The sequence below is a fragment of the Littorina saxatilis genome, linkage group LG17, assembly GCF_037325665.1.
Source record: "Littorina saxatilis isolate snail1 linkage group LG17, US_GU_Lsax_2.0, whole genome shotgun sequence".
Classification (NCBI taxonomy): Eukaryota; Metazoa; Mollusca; class Gastropoda; order Littorinimorpha; family Littorinidae; genus Littorina; species Littorina saxatilis.
In genome coordinates, this window is record NC_090261.1 from 66,222,557 (window position 1) to 66,249,155 (window position 26,599).

Below are 26,599 nucleotides of genomic sequence, written 5' to 3' on the forward strand. Positions count from 1 at the left end.
GGTCCACCCACAAGGACATCAACACCATCAAAGCCGTCTGGGAGTTTAGGCAAGCGTCATCTCAGTGTGTCAAGAGTGTGGCAAAAGTTACAAATATGCTTCTGGTCTAACAGAACACAGGAGACAAGAACACGGCTTTCAAACGGGATCAAGATACACGTGCGGGGTATGTGATAAAGCTTTCATGAACATTACTGAATTTCACAGCCACTATATTGGTCATCAAGGCATAAAGCCACACAGATGCAAAAAATGCAACAAGTATTTCCAAAGCAAACGGAACCTCACACGCCACAATTGTAAGACAAAACCAAGACTTCTTGTCTGCAGCAAATGCGGCAAGAGTTTTGCTTGTGCCCGACTGCTGAGTCAGCACATGCATACCCATGACGAGAAACCCCAGTTGATTCATCACTGTCCGAATTTGATGCTGGTTCGTCCGTTTTGTTCTCGTCCGCTTTGCATTCGCCAGTTTTGCATTCGTCGGCTTTCCATTCTATTGTGATAGTTTCATTCTTATGGCCAACAATGTGGTATCCCTCTGCTACTGTCTTTGGAATTACTTCGAAGTCTTTTAAACAATATCTGAATACCTCGGCTTTATCGTCAAGCCGAAGAATGCGAAGCTTCACATTTTCAGTGGGGTGTAATGACAAAGCATGATCGATAGCGGAGATGAATTCTTCACATTTTTCAGAACAATACCAGCACATGAAGCAGGGCTGATTCGCATCCATGGTTTATGCAGTGGACAGGTGATTTCAGAGGCCGGACTCCATCTGCCATAGAAAATTAGAAATATCAGAGTGAGAGTACCATCCTAAAAAAAAGTGCGTGTCTCCATGAAACTATTGGGACTGTACACTATCCGGGTCAAACCACCTGTACAGTGGCCGGCAAAAGTATTGCACCACATAGCAAGAGAGGAAAGGTCTGACAATTTAGACACTTTTCAAACGGTCTTTTTAATACAATCAAGTATACTACAATCATGAATTTTTAACATAGTAAATACGAAAGTCCCCTCTTTCTTGTGATACCAAATCTGTTAGCAAATGAAGAGTTCTTACATATCTAATTAGGACCGTTAAAATGTGAGGTAATTTCCCGATTCGTTCAAAGCAATTTTAGTCATTTCCGTTCTTCCCATTTGGTGCGATACTTTTGCTGGCCACTGTACACCATTACATGGCAAGATGTTTGTTGTACAATGTTCAGAAGCGATTTTTCAGCCTTAAAGTAAACCTTTTCAACTTTCAATTACTTCCACGGCGCACAACCGATGACTACCGTGGCGCACAACCGGTCTGTACAAGGATTTTCCGTGGTGTGCAACCGTCAAACTGTTTAGTGTCCTTGCATATCCGTAAAATATGAAGTAACTATGTAACATTAGCTAATAAAATTTAACCCAATGGTCAATAAATAATCATTGATTACATTTTAATTGTCTGTAGCTTTGTCCGAAAGCTTGATTTTTAGTGGTGAAGGTTGAAAGTCAAAATTTACGAAAATGCGCTTGAACAAGTGTAAATAGTCACAGTTCAACATTCCCACGTAAATGCAATCAATGAAAAAAATCGATGATGTGATGCTACAACACCTAAGTTCAAAGTGTAAACAAAAGTTATGTGATAATCTACTAATTAAGAGAAGAGATTTGTAATTTTGTGGAGAAACTCACCTCGCGTGTCTTGATCCCGCGGCTTTTAGTCGATGCAACCGATCCCGCGGCTTTCAGTCGGTGCAACCGTTTATACGGCGTGATTGCACCTGGAATGTTTTGGTTGTTCATGATAAAAATTCACATGCACAGTGTCGTAGACAACTGTTCAGAAGCTTCTAGCAGTTGCTTCGAGGAGATCTTTCGCTTGCGGTTCAACACAGGGCTTTTGTATGTGTGTGTGTGTGTGTGTGTGTGTGTGTGTGTGTGTGTGTGTGTGTGTGTGTGTGTGTGTGTGTGTGTGTATATGTGTGTGTGTGTGTGTGTGTGTATGTTGGTGGCCAAACTCGCTTCAAAGAATTTTAAAATAAAGATGAACAATGCTCGAAACCAAAAACGAAAACCAAGAATCGGAACGGGGAAAACCCCACAACATTTGAAACAAAAAGAGTAAGAAGAAATCGCAAGAGGAAGGCGGCCGGGATTCTTTCTTCCTTCCCTGTTCATTTTTGTGTCGATGTTCTTGTTGCGTCAGGACATTAATGTATACGGGGATGTAACTTCGCGAAATGAAAAATGGTCATCTACAAATGATTATTCTCAATCGAGAAACAAAGTGATGAGGATATGCCTATGGGTTTGAATACGGTTGTCCCCTGGACGAGGCTACCTTTCAGTTTCCCCAGAACACCTCTATAAAATCACAAAGAAGTTGTCCTAACAATTTGAAACTATAAATATTGCCGTAAAGTACTATCATTGGGAGAGGTACTTAGGGATCTCTAGGCTGCCTACTGCATTTGCCGGGGTTTGGTAGACCCTTGATTTTTTTATTACCCGTACCCCTAACATTCTTTCATACGTTTCCGTTGGTGTAAAAAAAAAAAAGGAACTGGGAATATTATTATTCTTTTTCTCTGTGGCACGGCACGGCACGGCACGCAGCAGTAGCGTTGATGTTTCCCGTTCACTGTTTATTCTGTGCTGGGGAGGACAATAGTTTGTTGGAACGGGGCCGGTGGTGTCAACTGACGCGGTGAATGTTTCTCCCCCAAGCCAGCAAGCTGCGACTGAATTATTCGTGTTCCATAGCGTTGATTTTTCTTCTCTCTCTTTCTCTCGCATCCCAAGCATGTTTAGTTGATATGAAAAGAAAGGTAAGGGAAAAAGCAGGAACGATTCTTAAATTCACACACAGGAGAAAAGATCGGGGACGATTCTTTCTTTAAAAAAAAAAAAACCCACGCAACTATACAGTTTCCAAAAATCAACCCACACAAAAGAAAACAAAACCACACACACATGAAAAACTAGAATAATTATGACAACGAGTCATGGGAGGAAGAGCTGCAACTCCGGAATTTCACAACTGCGAGTTTTTAGTTTTCAGCCCCAGTAGCGGCCAAGCTTTTACTATTCTACTGCGGCTGGTAAGGCTACTTACGACCCACTGCTTGCGACAATAGTAATGATGAGTCACGCCCCCGGCGTTGCTGCTATGTATACAGGCAAATCTCCCGCTTGAGTTTGGCTTTGTATGGTGGTGGTGAATGTTTCTCCCCCAAGCCGCTTGGAGCAAGCTGCGATTGAATTATTCGTGTATAGCGTTGATTTCTTTTCTCTCTCTCTCTCATTCTCTCTTTCTCATTCTCTTTCTCTGAGCAATGTGCACTAAACGAGAGAAGTTGACCCCTACTACGATTTAGACGAATGTTTTCTCTCTCTCTCTCTCTCGCATCCCAAGCATGTTTAGTTGATATGAAAAGAAAGGTAAGGGGAAAAAGCAGGAACGATTCTTAAATTCACACACAGGAGAAAAGATCGGGGACGATTCTTTCTTTAAAAAAAAAAACCCACGCAACTATACAGTTTCTGTTCAGGTAAAATAACGAACGAAGGGGAAGAATATTCATTTTCTCTCTGCAAACGGCCGCGTATACTAGTAACACCAGCTGTACTACCGCGGATCTTAATCTCCTGAGTGGCCTGCGAGCGGCGAGCACACGCTGTTATTACGCGATACCCCCACGTCTATGACGTCAGCGGGCAGGCTGATACAAAACTCTGCTCTTTTTCAGTCTGCTGCGGGGACGGCGGGGGGAAACACACTGCCTTTGTTGTTTTTCAAAGATAAAATAATATTCCCAGTTGCAACGCTCTTGATCTCATCGCATATAGTCTAGTGAACACAGTTTACATAGACACCAAACACTCCTAGAGAAATGTGAGCGTGATTTACACTAAGCGGCCCCGTTATAATAATGCATGCATTCTACATGATGTCTTCCAGCACAGCCACATGCACCACACAACACAAACTATGATGCAACTATTTTATACCTTAGTCGCCCCTGTGTCCACTTATGGAGCCGGGGTCTGGTTCCCATCAGCAATCAACATCCAAAACGAACAATCGCTACCCGACATATTCGATAAGTGTCTATCGAATAATCTACCCCATGAACAAGTGCATTTAAAATTCAGTAAACGCCTTCTTGGCCGTCCACAGTAAAGCAATGAACTTGCCAACGCTAGCAGAGCTCGGGCAACTCCCTGTGGGTATAAAACTAATTGAACAAACAATAAACTTCTGGACCCACATCGTTGAGTCAGAAGAAAATTCATATTTACGACAGGCTTACGCTGACATGATCGACAGACCACAAGACAGCTCACCGCAATGGATACATTTCATTCGAGCAATCATAGGTAACCTCGGACTGGACCATAACTGGATACTTCAGTCAGCAGTCCAAAAGAATGCGCTGATGACTCCTGACTCTACGACGAGGACTAGAATACGAATACGTACGATTTTGGCAAGGAAAGAAGACTGAGGGCTCAAAACTGCAATACTACAACACAATTACTGACGGCGATTACGACTGTGAAGCATACTTGACATGTGTAACCAACCCGCCCAAACACAGAAAAGCACTGTGTAGATTGCGTATTAGCGCTCACGATTTAAAAATCGAAAGGGGGAGATACACAAACACACCCAGAGAGGATAGAAAGTGCACCGTGTGTGGCGTGATTGAAGACGAGCTCCACTTCCTGGATAGTTGTACAAGATTTTATGATCTACGCTTGCAGCTTATGAAACATGCACGTGTTAATGCTCGAAATCCGAGTCAGCTGATGGCGATGCAAGACGTACCGATACAGCAACAACTTGCTGAATTTGTATACAACTGCATGATTATACGGAATAATGACATAACTACAGATACATAACAATGTTGTAATCACTGCTCCATGGACGATATTTCTTCTTGTCTTTACAAATATTCACTTCGTGTCTGATAAACCCTCTACTGTGTTTTTATGACAATTAAATGAGTTCTGAGTTCTGAGTTCTGAGTTCTGAGTTCAAACAACAAGGACTGACTAACTTACACCCATCATGTTTTGTGGTGCATGTAAGATTTTTGATAGAAGAAACTAAGTACTAGCAGGGGACTACAGCTTTCGACGAATCACTCACTGAATTGCCGTGAAGAACACGCCTGATTAACGCTGTGGAGATCCGGGGGTCAATAAAGCATATATTAACTTGTTTCTGTATTTGGGGAGAGAGAGAGAGAGAACATGTCCCGTTTAGTTGCGGCTTGAAAACAAAAAGAAAACAAGTCGCGGCGTAAGACGAAAATACAACATTTAGTCAAGTAGCTGTCGAACTCACAGAATGAAACTGAACGCCAATGCCAATTTTTCAGCAAGACGGGTATGGTATATACTCGTACTATAGCATCCCGTGTCAGTCCACCGCTCATGCTCATGGCAAAGGCAGTAGTGAAATTGACAAGAAGAGCGGACAACGGGGGTAGAAGATTATTTCTCTGCCGGTTTGTCAAGAGAGCAATGTGTTGTGCCGGGGGAGGATCTGTGGTGAAAACTCCCCTTCCTTTTTTGTTTTTTGTTGTTGTGGAGAAATCTGCATGGTCGCGGTGTTGAAGTCAAAATCTTTCCCTTCCCTCTTCTTTATTTCCCTGCCGGTTTGTCAAGAGAGACCAGCCGGCTCTCTTTCTCTCTCTCTCCTTCCAATTTCATTTCAATATTCTGCCCGGATTTGAAATGGTGGCTGTGTGTGTTGACAAAATAATTACTCACTTTTACAACAGAAATGTGCGGACGGTCCCCATGATTTTCTTGCCGCAAAGCCAAACAATCGTCAAACATGTCCGAGCATTTTTCACAGGTGAGAAAATGTCCGCAGGGTAAGAAAGTAATACCACTGTTAGCTAGCTCCACTTTTAAACAAGCTCGGCAGAATTTACGGTTTCTCAAGTTCTGGTTTTCTTTGGCTAAGAATCGTACGCGTTCCAGTTGTTCACGACGACGACGACGGCGTTCTTCTTCTTCTTCTTCTTCTTCTTCTTTTTCTTCGGCTAAGTACAGTTTTCTTGATAATTGAGCCTGCTTTTCTGGACTTTGTGCGATCTCATAAGCTGCGAGATAAAGCTCTTGGACACAGACGAATTCCTTTTCTCCATCAGTAAAATCCAGGCGTCGATTTTCGATAACTTGCATGACTATATGTTCTGGAATTCCCATTTCACAGACTGCTTCTGTCTTTGCTGATATTATTGCTACGCTGTCGACCTTTTTATTATTTTCTTCTTCAAGTTGTTGGTCAGTAGTAGTGTTCGTTATCCTCCTCGTACAGAAATCCATGATCTCACAAGAAGAAACAAGTCGCGTAAGGCGAAAATACAATATTTAGTCAAGTAGCTGTCGAACTCACAGAATGAAACTGAACGCAATGCCATTTTTCAGCAAGACCGTAGACTCGTAGCATCGTCAGTCCACCGCTCATGGCAAAGGCAGTGAAATTGACAAGAAGAGCGGGGTAGCAGTTGCGCTAAGAAGGATAGCACGCTTTTCTGTACCTCTCTTTGTTTTAACTTTCTGAGCGTGTTTTTAATCCAAACATATCATATCTATATGTTTTTGGAATCAGGAACCGACAAGGAATAAGATGAAAGTGTTTTTAAATTGATTTGGACAATTTAATTTTGATAATAATTTTTATATATTTAATTTTCAGAGCTTGTTTTTAATCCGAATATAACATATTTATATGTTTTTGGAATCAGCAAATGATGGAGAATAAGATAAACGTAAATTTGGATCGTTTTGAAAATTTTTATTTTTTTTTACAATTTTCAGATTTTTAATGACCAAAGTCATTAATTAATTTTTAAGCCACCAAGCTGAAATGCAATACCGAACCCCGGGCTTCGTCGAAGATTACTTGACCAAAATTTCAACCAATTTGGTTGAAAAATGAGGGCGTGACAGTGCCGCCTCAACTTTCACGAAAAGCCGGATATGACGTCATCAAAGACATTTATCAAAAAAATGAAAAAAACGTTCGGGGATTTCATACCCAGGAACTCTCATGTCAAATTTCATAAAGATCGGTCCAGTAGTTTAGTCTGAATCGCTCTACACACACACACAGACAGACAGACGCACATACACCACGACCCTCGTTTCGATTCCCCCTCGATGTTAAAATATTTAGTCAAAACTTGACTAAATATAAAAAGAAAAAGTGAAATTTTGGTCTCACCGATCTTTCTCTCTATATATATATATATACGCACACAAATGCAGGAAAATGTGTGTGTTGTTGTTTTGTAGTTCTTTAAGTCGCGACTGCGATCTGACAAAAGCAATGGTTTTTTGTTTTGTTGTTTTTATAAAGAAGAAAGTCTTGCCACCACCTGGAACAATACCACCAATAACTGGAATGCCATCACACAGACTTCACGGCCGTTCAATTGCTGTCTGCCTTTTACCACCACCGCCGGCGGCCGGGTGATATTTTTTTTTATAAAAGCTTGAAGCAAAAACAAAAAAAAGCCGTCAACTTGTTTTGCTCTTCCCGTATAGAGTGTGATCTCTCAGAAAACCTGTTATCAGGTCCAAAACAGTATGTAGTATCAGCCCAACGAGGTCGTCTGCAACTAGTGAGATAAACTTCGCGGCCGTTATAAGAGGTGCTCGTTTGGGTGATGAGGAAGAATTCGTTTGGCAGACGAGAAAACTCATTCAACCGCAATCTCTGTGGCTACTACTTCGGGCAAAAAGTCATGGTTGAGTTAAACCTGACCGAGAATTTCCATACCAATACCATCAGTATACATTTGATAACATTACATCCGAATTCTTTTTCTTCTTTTTTCTTTTTTTTTTAGAGAGAATCAGGAGGGGCGCGCCTCTTTTGCACATTTTCTCTATGGGGAAAATACAAGACTAAAAAGTCACACACAGTTTAAAACACAGCGACCAATGAAAAAAAACCGGGAGGCGGGTTGGCTGGCCATCTCTTCTCTCCCTTCAATCAAACAAAACCGATAGGGGCGTCTGTCGGATCGTAGACTATATCCTGATAGTAGAAATCATCTTCAGACTCATTTTCATCAGCAATAAAGCTGAGGATATCGTCAAACTTGTCCGCGTCGTTGTTAATGTCGGAAGAGGCAGTGGTGGTGGGATGGTAGTTGTTGTTGTGCATGAGAGATTCTTCTTCTTTCCCTTCACAATCAATTTCGATGATTTGTTGTTCTGTGTGATTTGTTTGTTCTTGCTGGAAGACCTACTAACTTACCACACACGGAAGTGGGCGGGGTCGTCGTATTATACTACTAATTTCTACCACGGTTCCTTTGTTTCTCTCTCATTTGTCCCTCTCTCTCTCGGGGTTTGTGTTGTTTGCGGCGTTTTGGTGTAGATAACGAAAAGAAAAGAAAAACTTTGTTGGTTCAAATCCGCCAACACCACCATCATCATCATCATCATCATCATTATCATCATCATCATCATCATCATCAAGATTCCTAGCCGACTCTTTCGCCATGCTTTCAAAATTGCAACTTTTTGTTCTCGAAACAACACCAACAAAAAAAATGGAGTGAAAACTGATCCAGAGAAAATCAAAGCTACAGTGAATGTGAATGGCCCTACACCAAAAAAAAATCCAAAACGGAGTTCAAAGTGTCTCAGTAGTGGTTTTGGGTCAGTAATGACAAGGAAGGAAACAAAAAAAACTTCACACAATTTGAAACGGAATTACCAAAGAAAAAAAGAAGATTCATGATTGAGAAGAAAGAAAGAAAGAAGAGGGGAACCTTTCACCGTCCTTTCTGCGTTGATATTATGTCTGGGCATTAATAATGTATACTGGGGAGTAACTTTTCGCCGCTCACAACAATTACCCACATATCAGTCATCTCAATCAAAAACTTTTAAGAAGAAGAAGACGAAGAACAACGTACTACTCTCACTCCCATAAATTATAATGTACAACTTTATTTCTAGACTCGAAACCAAACACCCATCCACACCCAAGAATGACAAGGAAGGAAACAAAAAAACTTCACACAATTTGAGAAGAAAGAAAGAAAGAAACAAAGAAAGAAGAGGGGAACCTTTCACCGTCCTTTCTGTGTCGAAGTTGTGTCTGGGCATTAATAATGTATGCTGGGGAGTAACTTTTCGCCGCTCACAACAATTACCCACATATCAGTCATCTCAATCAAAAAGTTTTAAGAAGAAGACGAAGAACAACGTACACGGTACTACTCTCACTCCCATAAATTATAATGTACAACTTTATTTCTAGACTCGAAACCAAACACCCATCCACACCCAAGAATGACAAGGAAGGAAACAAAAACTTCACACAATTTGAGAAGAAAGAAAGAAAGAAAGAAAGAAGGGGGGAACCTTTCACCGTCCTTTCTGCGTTGATATTATGTCAGGACATTTAAGTACGATGATCCACACAAAAAAGTGCTGTGCAGGCTTATAGATATATGATTCTGACAAAAGAGAACTTCTGTTTATTTGGCCCCAAACTCGCTTCGAAAGAATTTCAACAACAAAACGTCTTAGTGTTAGTGGTGGTGGTGGTGGTGTTGGTGACTTTTGAGCACTTTGCTAAAATAGTACTTATAAAATATAGGATTATGGCAAAGGAGAACTTTTTTTTTTTATATAGTTGGGGCCCCCCACAAACTCGCTTCCAAAGAATTTTAACAACAAAAAGTCTTAGTGTTAGTGTTGTTCGTGACTTTTGAGCACGATGTTAAAAAGAGTAATATGCTTCAACAAAGAGAACTTCTTTTTTTTTTTAGAGGAAAAAGATATCTCTCTCTACGCGGAGGACTACCTGCAATATTATTCAGCCAATTAAAATTTAGTGCTACTGTGGACTTTTTCTTTGTCGTAGGAATAATGAACAGTGCTTTGGTTCCAACCAATCAAAACGCCCGAGAGAAAACCGACCGACCAATCATAACCAAAAACACAAATCAACCAATCACAGGACTCATCGATCTTACCTCAACATCTATATAAAGCAGATAACCACGGGAGAGGGTGGGGTTGTCTGGTGGGCAGTTGGACTGACAACATCTCCAACGACCGCAGTGGAAAAATAAGTCCCAATATAAGACAACAACAAAAACAAAATGAAAAAGAACAAAAACAAAACAAAAATTAAACCACAACAAAAATTTAGGGACTTAATCAAAAAACAAAGCGAGTTGAACGCCTTAACAGATACAAAGAACAAAGCTACAAATTGTAAGATATAAAACGACACAACAACAAATTTATGTAGACAAAATTTACAAGACAATTTTACAAAGAGCACACACGGAAACAGAAATTTAACATCCTTTACGATTTCGACAACAATCTGTGCAAGGCAGTTTCAGGACAATCAAAAAACGAAGCGAGTTGAACCCCGTAACAGATACAAAGAACAAAGCTACAAATTGTAAGATATAAAACGACACAACAACAAATTTATGTAGAGAGAACATTTACAAGACAATTTTACAAAGAGCACACACGGAAAAAGAAAGTTCAAATCCTTTACGATTTCGACAACAATCTGTGCAAGGCAGTTTCAGGACAATCAAAAAACGAAGCGAGTTGAACCCCGTAACAGATACAAAGAACAAAGCTACAAATTGTAAGATATAAAACGACACAACAACAAATTTATGTAGAGAGAACATTTACAAGACAATTTTACAAAGAGCACACACGGAAAAAGAAAGTTCAAATCCTTTACGATTTCGACAACAATCTGTGCAAGGCAGTTTGAGGAGACCTTCACGATTTTGACACAATTCACAGTTTGAGGAGACCTTCACGATTTTGACACAATTCACAGTTTAAAACAAAAAGAAAGAGAATGCAGCACACGGGGGGAAAAGTTTTTGAGCTAACAGTTGTTTGATATGAAAAACAAAAAAAAGTTGAAGTCCCTGTTTACGATTTTAGACAATCTGTGATTCATTCGCACACACACACACACACACATAAGTGTTGCGTTTGCTACGAATGTGTTTGTTTTTCTCTCTCTCTCTCTCTCCCCAAAACATGTGATTGTTGATGAGAGAAAAGAAAGATCGGAACATACGTTTCCGTTGGTGTGGAAAAGGAACTGGAAATATTATTATTATTCTGTTTCCCTTGTGATACACGCACCAGTAGTGTGGATACCTTTTGAAAGTGTTACTATCACTAAAATGAAGAACGGGCAATCTCTCATTCTCTGATGAATGCATTGCCACTAAAATTGCACAATGAATGGTGGTAACAATTCCGAGCCAAAAGTTGTAAAGATGTGATGTACAAAACTAAACAACTAAAGTTTAGTCGTAGGAGCTGGAAATATTATTATTATTCTGTTTCCCTTGTGATACACGCACCAGTAGTGTGGATACCTTTTGAAAGTGTTACTATCACTAAAATGAAGAACGGGCAATCTCTCATTCTCTGATGAATGCATTGCCACTAAAATTGCACAATGAATGGTGGTAACAATTCCGAGCCAAAAGTTGTAAAGATGTGATGTACAAAACTAAACAACTAAAGTTTAGTCGTAGGAGCTGGAAATATTATTATTATTCTGTTTTCCTTGTGGCACGCACCAGTAGTGTGGATACCTTTTGAAAGTGTTACTATCACTAAAATGAAGAACGGGCAATCTCTCATTCTCTGATGAATGCATTGCCACTAAAATTGCACAATGAATGGTGGTAACAATTCCGAGCCAAAAGTTGTAAGATGTGATGTACAAAACTAAACAACAAAAGTTTAGTCGTAGGAGCTCTCTCTCTCTCTCTCTGTCTCTCTCCCTGTCTCTCTGTCTCTCTGTCTGTCTCTCTCTCTCTCTCTCTGTCTCTCTCTCTCTGTCTCTCTCTGTCTCTCTCTCTGTCTCTCTCTGTCTCTCTCTCTGTCTCTCTCTCTCTCTGTCTCTCTCTCTGTCTCTCTCTGTGTCTCTCTCTCTGTCTCTCTCTGTGTCTCTCTCTCTGTCTCTCTCTCTGTCTCTCTCTCTCTCTCTCTCTCTCTCTCTCTCTCTTTCATTCTCTTAATTCTCTGAGCAATGTGCACTAAACAAGAGAAGTTGACCACTACTACGATTTAGACAATCTGTGATTCACACAAGGGAGACAAAGATCGGGGGACGATTCTTTCTTTTAAAAGAACTATCCAGTTTCTGATCGACTGAAATATAGAACGAAGGGGGAATATCATTTTTTTTTCTCTGTTGTACGGCAGGCACGCAGCAGTAGCGTTGATAAAATCAGAATACACGGCAGCGCATACCTTGCCTCATTACTTTTAACAACACCAGCTGGCACCTGCGCCGGCTACCGCGGATCTAATCTCCTGAGTGGACCTGCGAACACGCTGTTATTACACCCGGTCAGCGAGCTGGATACCAAAGATCGAGCTTATACGAGCTTATACGGAATCCGAAGTAGGGATACACTCTTTGCCAAATAAGATCGTGGGGTGTAAAGCCGCGAACGGCGAAGCCCCAGCAGCAGTATCACCAGGCGCTGACAGAGAAGCCAAGAATGATTACCCTCAACGGCCTGGCAACTCACGAAGCCGCTGTTAGTTGGGGAACATTTTATTTCTATCAAAGCCTGCCTGCGACGGGCTGGGCCGCAGTTTAGCAGACGATGCATGCCTGCTTGTTTATTTCTCCATGGCAACAAACTCCGTTGGAACGAGAACTCGGTTTAGAGTAATATTAAAGTTTAACATTGAATTAATTATACGCTCATATTTAAGAGGAGCGTGTTGGGAGACAAAATTAAAATTAAACAGTCGAAAATATGTTACTTCCGTGATCAACTTGAACTTTTCCAGAAGTGAACCCAGGCTAGTGTCGGCTAGAGATTACAAAAATAATTTGTTTCCACATCAGCTTGAAAGCTGCTAAAGTGGTCGTGTATTTAACATTGTTGGCATTAAAAGTTTAAAGTAAGAACTTTACTTTCAGAAAATCAGTACAGGGCCGATGGAAAATACGTGCGTCATAACGTTTTAGAAATGTCCCAATTCAAAGGGAAGGTCAAGGTAGTTGAATGCCGCAAGCGGATGAAAACAAACTCTCACTGCGCCAAATTCAAAACACGAGAAATGGAGAATGCTTCCCACAAAATTAAACTCTTACAGAGAAAGCATAATAATTTGGAGATCACTTAGTAAGTTTAAAAGAAATATAAACAAACAAAAGTTCTCAGTACATCTCGTCTGTCGCTTGTCTTGTGATGATCTTTTATAAATGAGCGCTTCGGCGGTGTGTCAAGTTTATCATCGTCTCAGTCAAAGTAAAATAACAAGAATAATGGAATCATCAACAAATCAAAAATGTACAGTTAGATTGTCGTTGAGAAACTGGTTACATCTTGTGCTCAGTTTCTCTGCAACAAGCAAAGACAGTGGCCGTGCATGTTGACTCGCTCATCGTTATAAAACTCAGTCACAGTGTACACTTTTAAGATTACAACGAAAAGGCCTCAGCATTTAAGCGCTGTACAGTGCTTCTATGCTATTTCTGCCAGCTGGGCTGAGTGCCGGCTGCCGGGTGCGGGCCAGTCATTAATCTCCCAGCAGTGGGTCAAATTCGACAGCTGCGGTTTTCCAAGCTGGCTAGACACTTAATATAGGATTTAGCGGCGGCCTTATATGCTGATACTAACTCGACTGCCATTTTTGAGTCTGTGGGGGAAACACACTGCATTTGTTGTTTTTCATAGATAAAATAATATTCCCAGTTGCAACGCTCTTGATCTCATCGCATAATTATAGTCTAGTGAACACAGTTTACATAGACACCAAACTGACACTCCTGGAGAAATGTGAGCGTGATTTGTTGTTGATGAGAGAAAAGAAAGAGAACATACGTTTCCGTTGGTGTGGAAAAGGAACTGGAAATATTATTATTATTCTGTTTTCCTTGTGGCACGCACGCAGTGTTGATACCTTTTGAAAGTGTTACCATCACTAAAAAAAAAAAACTAAAAAAACCCCGGGCAATCTCTCATTCTCTGAGTAATACATTATCACAAAAATTGCACAATGAATGGTAACAATTCCGAGCCAAAATTTGTGAGATCCAAAACTAAACAACAAAAGTTGAGTCGTAGGAGCTATGACGAGATAGTTTCAGAACACTCTTTTTTGGGTGGTTGCGTTTAATACGAATTTTTTTTCTCTCTCTCCGCCCCAAGCATCTAATTGTTGCACTCAGCACCACCAGCAGCGTTGATAAACCAGAATGTGTGTCTGTGGTTGGAAAGAAAAATAAAAAAGAGAGCAAGAGCGATTCTTAGAGCGAGAGAACATGTCCCCGTTTTAAGTTGTGGCTTGTTCGGAAAGGAAAATGGGAGAAAATAAAGAGTGGAGAGAATTTGTTGGGACGGGGCTGGTGGTATTGTTTCTGTGGTGAGAGCGATTCTCAGAGCGAGAGAACATGTCCCCGTTTTAAGTTGTGGCTTGGAAAGGAAAATGGGAGAAAATAAAGAGTGGAGAGAATTTGTTGGGACGGGGCTGGTGGTATTGTTTCTGTGGTGAGAGCGATTCTCAGAGCGAGAGAACATGTCCCCGTTTTAAGCTGTGGCTTGTTCGGAAAGGAAAATGGGAGAAAATAAAGAGTGGAGAGAATTTGTTGGGACGGGGCTGGTGGTATTGTTTCTGTGGTGAGAGCGATTCTCAGAGCGAGAGAACATGTCCCCGTTTTAAGCTGTGGCTTGTTCGGAAAGGAAAATAAAGAGTGGAGAGAATTTGTTGGGACGGGGCTGGTGGTATCAACTGGCGCGGCGAATGTTTCTGCCAAGCAAGCCGGCAACGACGAGCTGAATAGCGTTGATTTTAATCTCTCTCTCTCTCTCTCTCTCTCTCTCTCTCTCTCTCTCTCTCTCTCTCTCTATTCATTATTTCTATGTACACGGTCGCGCATAGCTTGGTTATTTACTTTCAACAACACCAGCTGTGCTTACCACCTATTTAATCTCCTACTTAGGCGATCTGCGAGCGGGGAGCTCGCTTTTATTTCGCGATACCCCAGCCGTCAGCGGACAACAAGCGGCTCCTAATTAATAAAGTCGCTGCGTAGTACGGCACGCTCTCTCTCTGACCTCTCATTCTCTTTCTGAGTAAAAAAAAAAAATTAAAAAAAAATGTGTGTGAAGTAGTGTGTGGTTTTGGTGAGTTCCCGTTTTAAAAAGTGAACAAACGCAACAAATATGAAACGACGAATTTTTTAAAATGGGGTTTTAATTCAAAGACAGAAACTCGAATAATTTGCACAAGCAACCTACTACAGAGAAAAAGAGGCTTGACGACGTATCCCTTCCCGGTCCTGGGATATCCTACTGCTTGGTTTAAACAGTTTTTATTCAGTTGCATAGATACAAAGCCGTAATTGAAAGTTGTAATTCGGGGAGAACAACGAGATAAACTTATAAATGTGCTCTTAGAAACAAACGAGTAATGTGGCGGACAATATTATAAATGCATGATATTTAAACAAATGAAAACAAGAACAACAACGTTAACTATAGCAACAGTGGTACGGAAATCTCACACACACACACACACACACACACACACACACACACACACACACACACACACACACACACACACACACACACATACACATAGAGACACACACATATCAAATCAGTGGAGCCGAGTTTCCTTCTTTGGCCCATGCATTAGGATTCAGCAAGCTGTATATATACAAGATGTCAACAACCACCACTGATATAGCAGTATCCCTTCCTTATTAGCCCTCAAGCAATCCATTTAGGGAAAGCTGATGACAAGCCCTCTGCTGCCTTTCCGAGCTCTAAAACATCGCAGAACACAACCCTTGGCAGGAGTGTTTATGTTATCGCTCGGCCAGGAAAGAACAAATTTGCAAGCAAGACAAGGAAGAGAAATGAATTTCTGGCTGAAAATGTGCACAGTTAAGAAGTCACACACTGAGTCAGTTTAGTAGAAAGAGACATAGTCAGTACTATCAGGGCTGCTTAATAATAATACACACATTTTAAATCATCAGAATACACTCTCTGCAATCTTCTATACTGATTGCACAAAGAAACATTCAATGCGGAAGAAATCAGTTAAATACTGCTGTTTCCTACATGTCGAACCGGTACATAAGAATCACATTACACCGCCAACCGAAAGACCAAACTTGTCAAAGTTTTGTAAGTGAACACTACATCTTACAAGCAACAAAATATGCATGTTAGTGCATTTACACCTCCAGCATACATACAGATTAAACTTATTACGCTTAAAACAATATTTATGCTGTTTTCAAGAAAAAAAAGTGAGTGTGGTTTAAGCTTTTTGAATATTCCGCGCAAATTTCGATGCTCCGCCTTGCAAGGTCACGGCGGCCGCTAGCTGCTGAAATCTGTGGCACCATGCATAGGCGGTAAAGGCGCCTTCCTGTAACATTTACGTGGTTTTAAGTGTGTTTAACATTTCTCAGTTCCTGGAGCCCTTGCAATGATTATAATGATGACAAGAAGCAGAAGTTTCAAAGTAGTGTTACAAAATGTGGTTGTCTTGAAACAATTAACACAGGGTTTTTTCCATGTTGAGTGCAGCTGAGAATAGTTCTGTGTGAACTCAGTTATGCTGGTCCGCAGTAACCGAGCCGCTACTGTCGGAACTCGCGATAAAAGATAGGCCTAACCACAAAAAACACAATCGGCACTTTCTTGAAAAATCTTCCTTAATCTATTGGTATATATATGATATTACACTGACTAACCTTTTCATCTAAACCCTAGTTCTTCTTTACGAATGAATGTATTTTCTACTTTTGACGAGAAAAAAATAAAATGTATTCAGCTAGAGCCTATGCTTTCTTACTGCTGGGTCGGTGTCTGTAGCAGACGATACTTTGCCGCTCTGACAGAGAAACTGAATACAAGTCTAGAGTAAAGATTAACAGCTATTGTGTTTTCAGCGTAGCAATAGGGTCCGATATTTAGACGAGACAAGTATAATGCGACGAGTCGAAGACGAGTCGCATTATACTTGTTCGAGTCTAAATATCGGACCCTATTGCTACGCTGAAAACATAATAGCAATTATATAGCTGTTATGACCTTGATTTGTTGTTCCAAACTTACAAAATGACAGTTTTTGCGTCGATGCGTTGATCTCAGGTTTTGATAGCAGACAAACTTCTTACGCGCATCATGTTCGCGCAGACATGCACACCGCTACACGCTTTCTGACTTTGGAAGAAAAACTGACTCCAAGTGCATTCGATTTCACAACACAGTTGTTGAAACAGCTTTTTAAGTTGTCAGTGTATGCTGTTGTCGATAGAAACATCGCCGCGTGGTACAGATGTGTAAACCGGAACCATGCGTCGGCCATTTTTCTCAATATGCTTTTGGATATTGAGAAAAATGGCCGACTTCGGCAGCAATATGCTTTGATGATCGGGAGTGACCATCCAATCACAGCCCCCGAATTCCCCCACGTGTTCATCAGAATAGCTATATAATGCAATGAACTTCGATATTTATCAACAGAGACAAAAGGTTCCTTTGGATATGCTTTCAAATAGAGATATTATATTCAGCAAGTATTTGTGTTGTTGAGTCAGTAGTGCATGATAACAGAGATATAATATAGCCTACATTGATCATCTATCTACATAATTATGTCTGATCACTGATGATAAGTTGGAACTCCATTTTGACAATTTTAACACAGATGCATATATATTTTCGGGAAAGTGGGTGAAACACTGTACACTTTTCTTGGCAGTGCGGCGGATCTATCCAATTATAATTAAATTCCAATCTTTAATCCCCCCCCCCCCCCCCCCCCCGGGCCTCTCTCCGGCTGCTGTTTCTAAAATCATCTTCTTTTATTTTGTTAATCTGTTTGGGGGGCTGGGGAGGGGGGGGGAGATTGTGTGCTTTACAGAGCTCTGTTAAACAGATTGCTATTTAACCTGTGTTACGGCCACTTCAGTGAATGCAACTCGGTTCATCCATACTGTGGCATACATAATCCCGTTTATTTAAGACGGAAGCACGTGACCATCCTGGCAATACTCTCTAGATAGATAAAAGAAAGTGTTAGCAGATTATATTTCACAGTTTTGGTTTTAATCAATAAGTGCTTGAAGCGATTTTAAATTAGCATAATGATTGACCTTGCTAAAATGTGCAACTGAGATACTTTATCGAAGTTTTTAATACAACATTTTGATGCAGTCATGGCAACGCGTATGCTTCAAAATGTCGTCTGCAAAACCCCCACATACATAGCAAAAAAGCTCTGGTCTTCGCTTTGCAGACTTCTCCAAGAGTTTTTACTGAGACTCGGTTCCGAGATTCTGAATTATAAACAGTGGCCACCAGAGATAAACAACGCCAACTCGCCTGCAGGCTAGCGGCGAAAGACAAACCGTTTAACGCTTGACGAGCAGGGGCTAGTGTTTTGTCAGCACACGCTAAACAAAACAAGGCAGCTATAACACAGGACTGTGAGCTCTAATACTGAATTCGCCTCCACTGTGTTGACATAGAGGCACACACATAGAGACACAGAGGACAATCAGAGAGAGGGAGAGAGAGAGAGAGAGAGAGAGAGAGAGAGAGAGAGAGAGAGAGAGAGAGACAGAGAGAGAGAGACAGAGAGAGAGACAGAGAGAGAGACAGAGAGAGACAGAGAGAGACAGAGAGAGAGAGAGAGAGAGAGAGAGAGAGAGAGAGAGAGAGAGAGAGAGAGAGAGAGAGAGAGAGAGAGATTGCATCCACAATAGATCAATTCGATGCTCTAATAGCAAAATGATTAAACATATGGTATTAACAAAAACGTTTGCTGTCTAATATAAATTTCTGAATCTGATGAAACAGCGCTGCGTTTTCATCCAAGGACTTGTCACTAGTACCGTACACAGCACACAAAACAGTAATATTATTATTATCTGGTAGAGTATCAATAGTGGTTGCTCTAACATTCGTGTACAATGGACAGTCAAATAAAAAGTGTTCACAATTGCTTGTGTTTGTTGTTATTGTTTGTTAATATTTGTATTGTTTGTTGTTATTGTTTGTTAATATTTGTATTGTTTGTTGTTATTGTTTGTTAATATTTGTATTGTTTGTTTAATATTTGTATTGTTTGTTGTTATAAACACAGTTAAAAATAACACCCCCAGTCCGATGAGGACTTAAATTTTGAAAAACTTGGTTTCTTCTAGACATAAAAAGTCACACTGTGAACCCCTATTATTCCAAGTCAAACGGGTATTTGGTGGACATTTTTATCTATGCCTATACAATTTTCTCAGGAAAGACCCTTTTGTCAATCGTGGGATCTTTAACGTGCACACCCCAATGTAGTGTACACGAAGGGACCTCGGTTTTTCGTCTCATCAACACGCAGGGGGGTCTTTATCGGACGTGGGGTTATCATCTGAGAGATGATAGTCCGCTAAGGACTCAAATTTTGAAAACGTATTTTTGATAGAAGATTTTCTTCTAGACATAAAAAGTCACGCTGTAAACCCCGTCATATCTTAGTTCAAAAGGGCCTTTCCCCGCTTAAAACATCATTGTAGTCTACATGGAGGAAGCCGTGTGGGGGTTTCCACATGGCCAAATTCGATCTCAGGCAGTGTAGGGATACTGAAAATATAACAGGAGCATAGAGCAAAGAGTTTTCTACTTGGGCTATAACATATATATATATATATATATGCATTGTAATGGTTGTGTTTTTGTTTGTCAGTTATGAAACTACAAAGTCTTACAATACAAGTACAACTACAAAGATGTTACATACAGACCATGAAGCTGTACCACATGTACCTGTTTCTGTTCCAAGCAGGTAAGTAAACCAACTTCTAAGCACTAGCATTGAATTTTATTTGTTAAAAAAAAAGGTTCATATTTAGACTAAAATTTAAATTAAAAAGCATCCAATTCCAACTGTGAACAAGTATGAATGATTTCTGCTAAGTCTAGGGATAAGTAGAGGTTACATGCCGAGTCTCAGTGATTATTAAAAATAATGGTCGAAGTTGGCGGATCATGAAAAATGCGAGCTTCAGCGAGCTTTTTCATGACCGCGAACTGAGACCATTATTTTTAATAATCACTGAGACGAGGTGTGTAACCTCTTTATTCCTCCTTTCTTCAGTTATTCAAAGAAAACAGGAGTTTTTGTGCGAACTGAAAGTTTGATCGAATCCGAATCACTCAACAAGTCAACCTGCGCAGGCGATCGATTAATGCGCGGTTGTATAGTTCCGTGCAAATCATTCCATTCTGTTAACACTTCTTGTCAGTTTCCCTGTTTTAGACTAAAATCAAGTACACAGATATGCTGTTATTCTGCTGTGGCGGTAAAGGCAGATATTGTGTGTTCTGTTTATGTTTTAGTATCGTTTAGGATAATGTTCTTTGGTCAAATGGGACTAGCAGACGAACTTTTGCACCCGTGTTCCAACGTTAATTACTGTATGAAGTTCAATTTTCTGGGGAAAATAGTGTATGAAACCGCTTTATGTTGTTTAAATTGATGAGATGTGTGCATTTGGTTGCGTGTGATCTGTTTATAAAATGAAATATTGTTGAAAACTGACCGTCGGATTGCAGTCAGTGTTGTCGAAGAAACTGCGTTAAAAGAAGGGGAACTACTCTTGTCGGCAAGAGTATGAGTTACTTGCCTTGGGAATTTGCTTGTGATGAACGGTGTGTGCACGGCAGATCTAGATTCAGAAAACAACCTAACTCATGGATTTTATATGGAGATTCATGTGTTCAGGCCTGTAGTTGTTAATTTAAATGCGGTATGTTTGTATTGTTTGCTCCAGAGATGTATATTTTGTACGTATAGAGCGTTCGGAACTTTTCAGTCGCAAAAGTAGTACCAAAACAGAACAGCTTCTCAACCCATTGCACTATCGAGGATTCAGGCTGTTGCTGGCTCGTTATTTGTTTGGTTGCTGGGTCATTATCGAAAAATAACTAGCTCTACAAGTTTACAGAGGTAAAGAAGCAGAGTGGGGAATAAGGAATATTTATATAATCCAGTTACAGTGTTAGGTTACCCTCATGGAAATTCGGGCTGCTTTCTTCCTGGGGAAAGCGAGCTGCCATACAATGATAAAGTCTAGGCACTACCCATTTTTTTCCTGCATGTGTGTATTCATGTTTCCAAGCACTGAGACTTTCGCTGTGAATTTAGGTTCTTTATCGTGTGCATGCGCGTGAGCACATAGGGGTGCGCAGACACCAGGGAGAGTCTGCACAAAGTTGAAATAAATTCCTCAAAAAATGTGGGAATCGAACCCACACTGATAGCGATTTATAAGTAGTAGAAGTATTATTGAACGCAGCACCGCTACAGAAAGAGCTATATCCCCACTACATACAAGTTGCGTCTAATGACAGTTGCCATGGTACCACCTGCTTCATTTTTATATTTAGTCAAGTTTTGACTAAATATTTTAACGTCGAGGGGGAATCGAAACGAGGGTATGGTGTATGTGTGTCTGTCTGTCTGTGCGTGTGTGTGTGTGTGTGTGTGTGTGTGTGTGTGTGTGTGTGTGTGTATAGCGATTCAGACTAAACTACTGGACCGATCTTTATGAAATTTGACATGAGAGTTCCTGGGTATGAAATCCCCGAACGTTTTTTTCATTTTTTTGATAAATGTCTTTGATGACGTCATATCCGGCTTTTCGTGAAAGTTGAGGCGGCACTGTCACGCCCTCATTTTTCAACCAAATTGGTTGAAATTTTGGTCAAGTAATCTTCGACGAAGCCCGGGGTTCGGTATTGCATTTCAGCTTGGTGGCTTAAAAATTAATTAATGACTTTGGTCATTAAAAATCGGAAAATTGTAAAAAAAAAATAAAAATTTATAAAACGATCCAAATTTACATTTATCTTATTCTCCATCATTTGCTGATTCCAAAAACATATAAATATGTTATATTCGGATTAAAAACAAGCTCTGAAAATTAAATATATAAAAATTATTATCAAAATTTTTTTTTCGAAATCAATTTAAAAACACTTTCATCTTATTCCTTGTCGGTTCCTGATTCCAAAAACATATAGATATGATATGTTTGGATTAAAAACACGCTCAGAAAGTTAAAACGAAGAGAGGTACAGAAAAGCGTGCTATCCTTCTCAGCGCAACGAATATCCCGCTCTTCTTGTCAATTCCACGGGCACTGCCTTTGCCACGGGCGGTGGAGTGACGATGCTACGAGTATACGGTCTTGCTGCGTTGCGTTGCGTTCAGTTTCATTCTGTGAGTTCGACAGCTACTTGACTAAATATTGTATTTTCGCCTTACGCGACTTGTTTTAATTTTTAGCATTCCCTATATACAGGTTGTTTTAGAGTGACACAGTGCGTTGTATTTTACAGAGCTGCTTCCGAAAAAGAGCCCGTCCCAGGTACCTCAGGGGTACTTACTTCAACTCCAGCAACCACCACGCACTTATTTCACATGGGCCACCCAACACCTGGAATGTCAGAAATATCTGCAGCTGAATCTGAGAGGTATGAAGACTTAAGTTTTGAATGTAAAGGTGCAATAAATGTGAATTGAAAATTAAAAAATTAAAAATTGTGTGAGGAATTGGTATTGAACCATATAATTCTATGATCATGTACTTTACAGTTGTCAAATTCATATTTTGTAGGTTGTGTCTTGTTGTTTTTTTACAGGATGTTTATTTGGCTTTTTTATGTTGATCACGTTTTTTGTTGTTTTCAAAAAGTAAACATGCGAGTTATCTTGTCACTGACCTGTGTAAAGCTTAGTTTTGTTCCAATTTATTTCAGTGAAGGCCAGTTGTCTGGTGTTGAGAAAATTCTTACCACAGACAGTGATGAAGATCAGGTTGGCCCAAAGCAGGGGTAAGTCTCTTTCACTATTTGCTGTGAAATGGCTAACAAAATCATCTCTTTGTTGTGAAATTACTAACAGAATCATCAACTTCAAGCAGTAACAATACTATAAACATCTCTGCTTATCTTTCCTTTCCTCTCTTTTTGGTCGCCCAAAATCCAAGGACGAAAGCCTGAATGTACATGTAGAGGAAAAGTGAAGATGTTTTATCAGTGTCAAATCAAAGGGAGCAGCTAGCTTCTCTTGCATGTGTAGCATTCCTTCCTATCATTGTGCTATTATGCTTTTTTATGCGGTGCAATTTTAGATCTGCTGCTGGTTTCCCACACACAAGTTATCACCACTGCAATGTAATCAATCAATCAATCAATGAGGCTTATATCGCGCATATTCCGTGGGTACAGTTCTAGGCGCTCTGCAGTGATGCCGTGTGAGATGAAATTTTATACGGCCAGTAATTGCAGCCATTTCGGCGCATATTTACCTTTCACGGCCTATTATTCCAAGTCACACGGGTATAGGTAGACAATTATTAACTGTGCCTAAGCAATTTTGCCAGGAAAGACCCTTTTGTCAATCATGGGATCTTTAACGTGCACACCCAATGTAGTGTACACGGGGGGGGGGGGGGGGGGGGGGGGGTTTCGGACACCGAAGAGAGTCTGCACACAAAGTTGACTCTGAAATAAATTTCCGCCGAACCTGGGATCGAACTCACGCTGACAGCGGCCAACTGAATACAAATCCAGCGCGCTACCAACTGAGCTATATCCCCGCCCCATATAAGACAGAGAGAGTGTGTGAAACTGCGAAAGAAAGAAAAGCAGAAGTGGCATTGTGTGAATCATCTATGTATCTGTCTTGCAGTGAACACATGTATGCACTGTCAGAGACATGTGTAGGGCCTTTTAGTATTTAACAACGATACTCTTGTAAATTGTCGGAATGTGGTTTATGGTCATCTGCTCCACCACTGCTTTAGTTGTCTTGCAATAAAGAATGATCACTATTATTATAGTAATGATTTTAATTTTGGAAGTTGGTAGTCATAATTTTCATCAACATTTTTGCTGGGATTTGTCGAGTGAGCAGGCCTTTTCTGTCTTCTGTATCTCCTCCTCATAAGAAATAAAAGCCGAGCGCATCATTTACCATATCTTACTTCTCAATACACTGTAGCGGATAGGAGTGGTTCTGAAACCAGCTTTGTGATTGGCCAAACTTCTTACATTCGGACCATTGAACATGAGGCTCACAGTTATTTTTGCTCTTCCGTTTCCTGTGATTTTTAGCAGTGTGAAAAACAACTGAGCAGTATTTACAGAATGTGTGAGTGTTTTAACCAGGTTTATGATATTGATTGCATGCAAGTGCCTAGAATAGGTCTTCCTACGTTGTGTGCGGTTTGAGACAGAAACTGTTTACACTGCCATAGTGCTAAAGGCATTGCTTGGAGGTAGCAGTAAAATTAGACACAAGGTGTTTTTGCCCCAGCAGAGACTGAGAGAGCAGGCAGAAACTCGAATTTTGCACTCTGGACCAGTCACAGGTCAGGGCTTGGTTCTGTGTGCTCAACAGCGAGCCCACACAGTGCACATTACCAACATTTATTTTTAGTCTGAGGCAGCGCGCTGTCGTCCCTTATCTGACCACTCGGTGCTGGGGCTAAGAAGTAAATGGCACGGTTTGCACAGCAGTGCATGCTGCCAAAGCAAGAAGCTTCCATTCCATCTATTATTTCTGTCTTCATTTTTTTCTCCCTGAGTATGTATATAATATTATGCCACTTTGGTCAACATCATACAAATGGTCATTTCTGAACCGATCCCTCCCATTTGTTGTGTGTTTTCATGCCAGTCATGGTCAGTTTCCATCACCACCTGACAAGCTGACATTTATGTCTGTTGAGTATGAGTAGCAGATATTGATCATGAAAGATTCTAAATGACGCTTCATCATGGACGACACAGTCCAACGTTAGATTGTATACTCCCCTTATTTCTTCGAAAGCCCACCTGGTGTGGTGGGATGATAGTGCTTCCACAGAAGTGATCTGGGTTCAGTTCCCAGTCAAGGAAATTTGCCTGTTTGTTTTGTTTCCTTTTTTCTTCTTGTTGTTTGTTTATGCATGTTCAGGCACTATTGCCATGATCATTATGGGTAGTAGTTTTGTGTGGTTTGGGAAGGTCTGAATGGAAGATTTCTATTTTTGTTTGTTTTGTTTCTCATCGTACATCTTCTTGTGCAAGTGGGTGGTATTTTCTGAGCCTGATATTTCATCACATAATTATTAATGATACATATCTGTTGCAGAGGTACTCCACCTACACAAACAAGGGCTGCGAGAGCGTTGAGACGGCCATCAGCATCATTCCTTGATCCGTTTAAGTAAGCTTTTTTTATTTTTGTTTTTGGCATCCACCAGGGCAATAACATTTTAAAAGTTATTTTGTGACATTAAGTAAGAAAGAAAGGTAAGTGTGTGCGATGATACTAGAAAACCGTAAGGTAGTTAGATTGTACAAACATTGTCCTTTCTATGCCTGGAAAGTAATATCTGTGCTTGTGCTAGGATAAACTTTTCATCCTTTTACACTGTTTGCAGCTTGACTTCTATTGACATCACCCTGCAGTCTGAGTCAGACTGTGAAGAGACAGCGGATCCTGATGATCCAGAGTATGAACCAAGCTGGAAGCCATTCTGTAAGTTGTTGAAAGTCTTGTTCATAAGTTTTAAATTCATCGTTGGTATGGAAGTGCTATCATTGTTTTATTTTTCTGTATCCAAGGTCTTTTTGGTTGTTGCTTAGACTACTGTATTGTCTGTTCGAGGGACCAATATAGGACGTTTTAAATCTTCTTCTTGTCGTTTGCCTAGGACGTTTTAAATTATTTAAAAATAAACAAATGATATTTTGGTATGTATTTAAGAACAAAAGTTGTTATAGGCAAGTAGTACTATTTTGTGTGAAAAGTACTAGTTTGTATCTATTGTGGTGGAACCGGCACGGTTGGCCTAGTGGTAAGGCGTCCGCCCCGTGATCGGGAGGTCGTGGGTTCGAACCCCGGCCGGGTCATACCTAAGACTTTAAAATTGGCAATCTAGTGGCTGCTCCGCCTGGCGTCTGGCATTATGGGGTTAGTGCGAGGACTGGTTGGTCCGGTATCAGAATAATGTGACTGGGTGAGACATGAAGCCTGTGCTGCGACTTCTGTCTTGTGTGTGGCGCACGTTAAATGTCAAAGCAGCACCGCCCTGATATGGCCCTTCGTGGTCGGCTGGGCATTAAGCAAACAAACAAACAAACAAATATCTATTGTGGTTTAAGCCCTGTACACGTGAAATTGTCCGAAATTGAAAGAAAAATTATCACATGTATACCCCAAAAGAGCCCCACGCTTTACCTCAAAGTCTAATACTCGGATGAGACGAAAAACCGAGGTCCCTTCGTGTACACTACATTGGGGTGTGCACGTTAAAGATCCCACGATTGACAAAAGGGTCTTTCCTGAGAAAATTGTATAGGCATAGATAAAAATGTCCACCAAATACCCGTTTGACTTGGAATAATAGGCCGTGAAAGGTGAATGTTCGCCTAATAGGCTTGAAGTTTGCTGGTCTATGTGAATACGTTATATATTGTGTGTAAAAAATGTCTGTTTGTCTATCTGTAAAAAATT

At 40.5% G+C, this 26,599-nt stretch overlaps 2 protein-coding genes across 3 annotated transcripts in view; one reads left to right on the top strand and one right to left on the bottom strand.

Moving 5' to 3' along the window:
- Window positions 1-26,599, bottom strand: part of LOC138952212 (uncharacterized) — a 78,667-nt gene that overhangs the window by 7,596 nt on the left and 44,472 nt on the right. The window lies entirely within an intron of this gene.
- LOC138952205 (uncharacterized) lies at window positions 22,383-26,529 on the top strand. Of its 2 annotated transcripts, XM_070323811.1 has the most exons (4): window positions 22,383-22,566; window positions 22,852-22,926; window positions 25,232-25,306; window positions 25,524-26,529. In XM_070323811.1, the coding sequence occupies exons 1-4, from the start codon at window positions 22,514-22,516 to the stop codon at window positions 25,726-25,728; spliced, it is 408 nt and encodes a 135-aa protein (XP_070179912.1). In that variant the 5' UTR covers window positions 22,383-22,513; the 3' UTR covers window positions 25,729-26,529. The 2 variants fall into 2 exon arrangements, 1 of the variants encoding a protein (XP_070179912.1); XR_011451326.1 differs by lacking the exons at window positions 22,383-22,566; window positions 22,852-22,926 and adding an exon at window positions 22,945-24,247.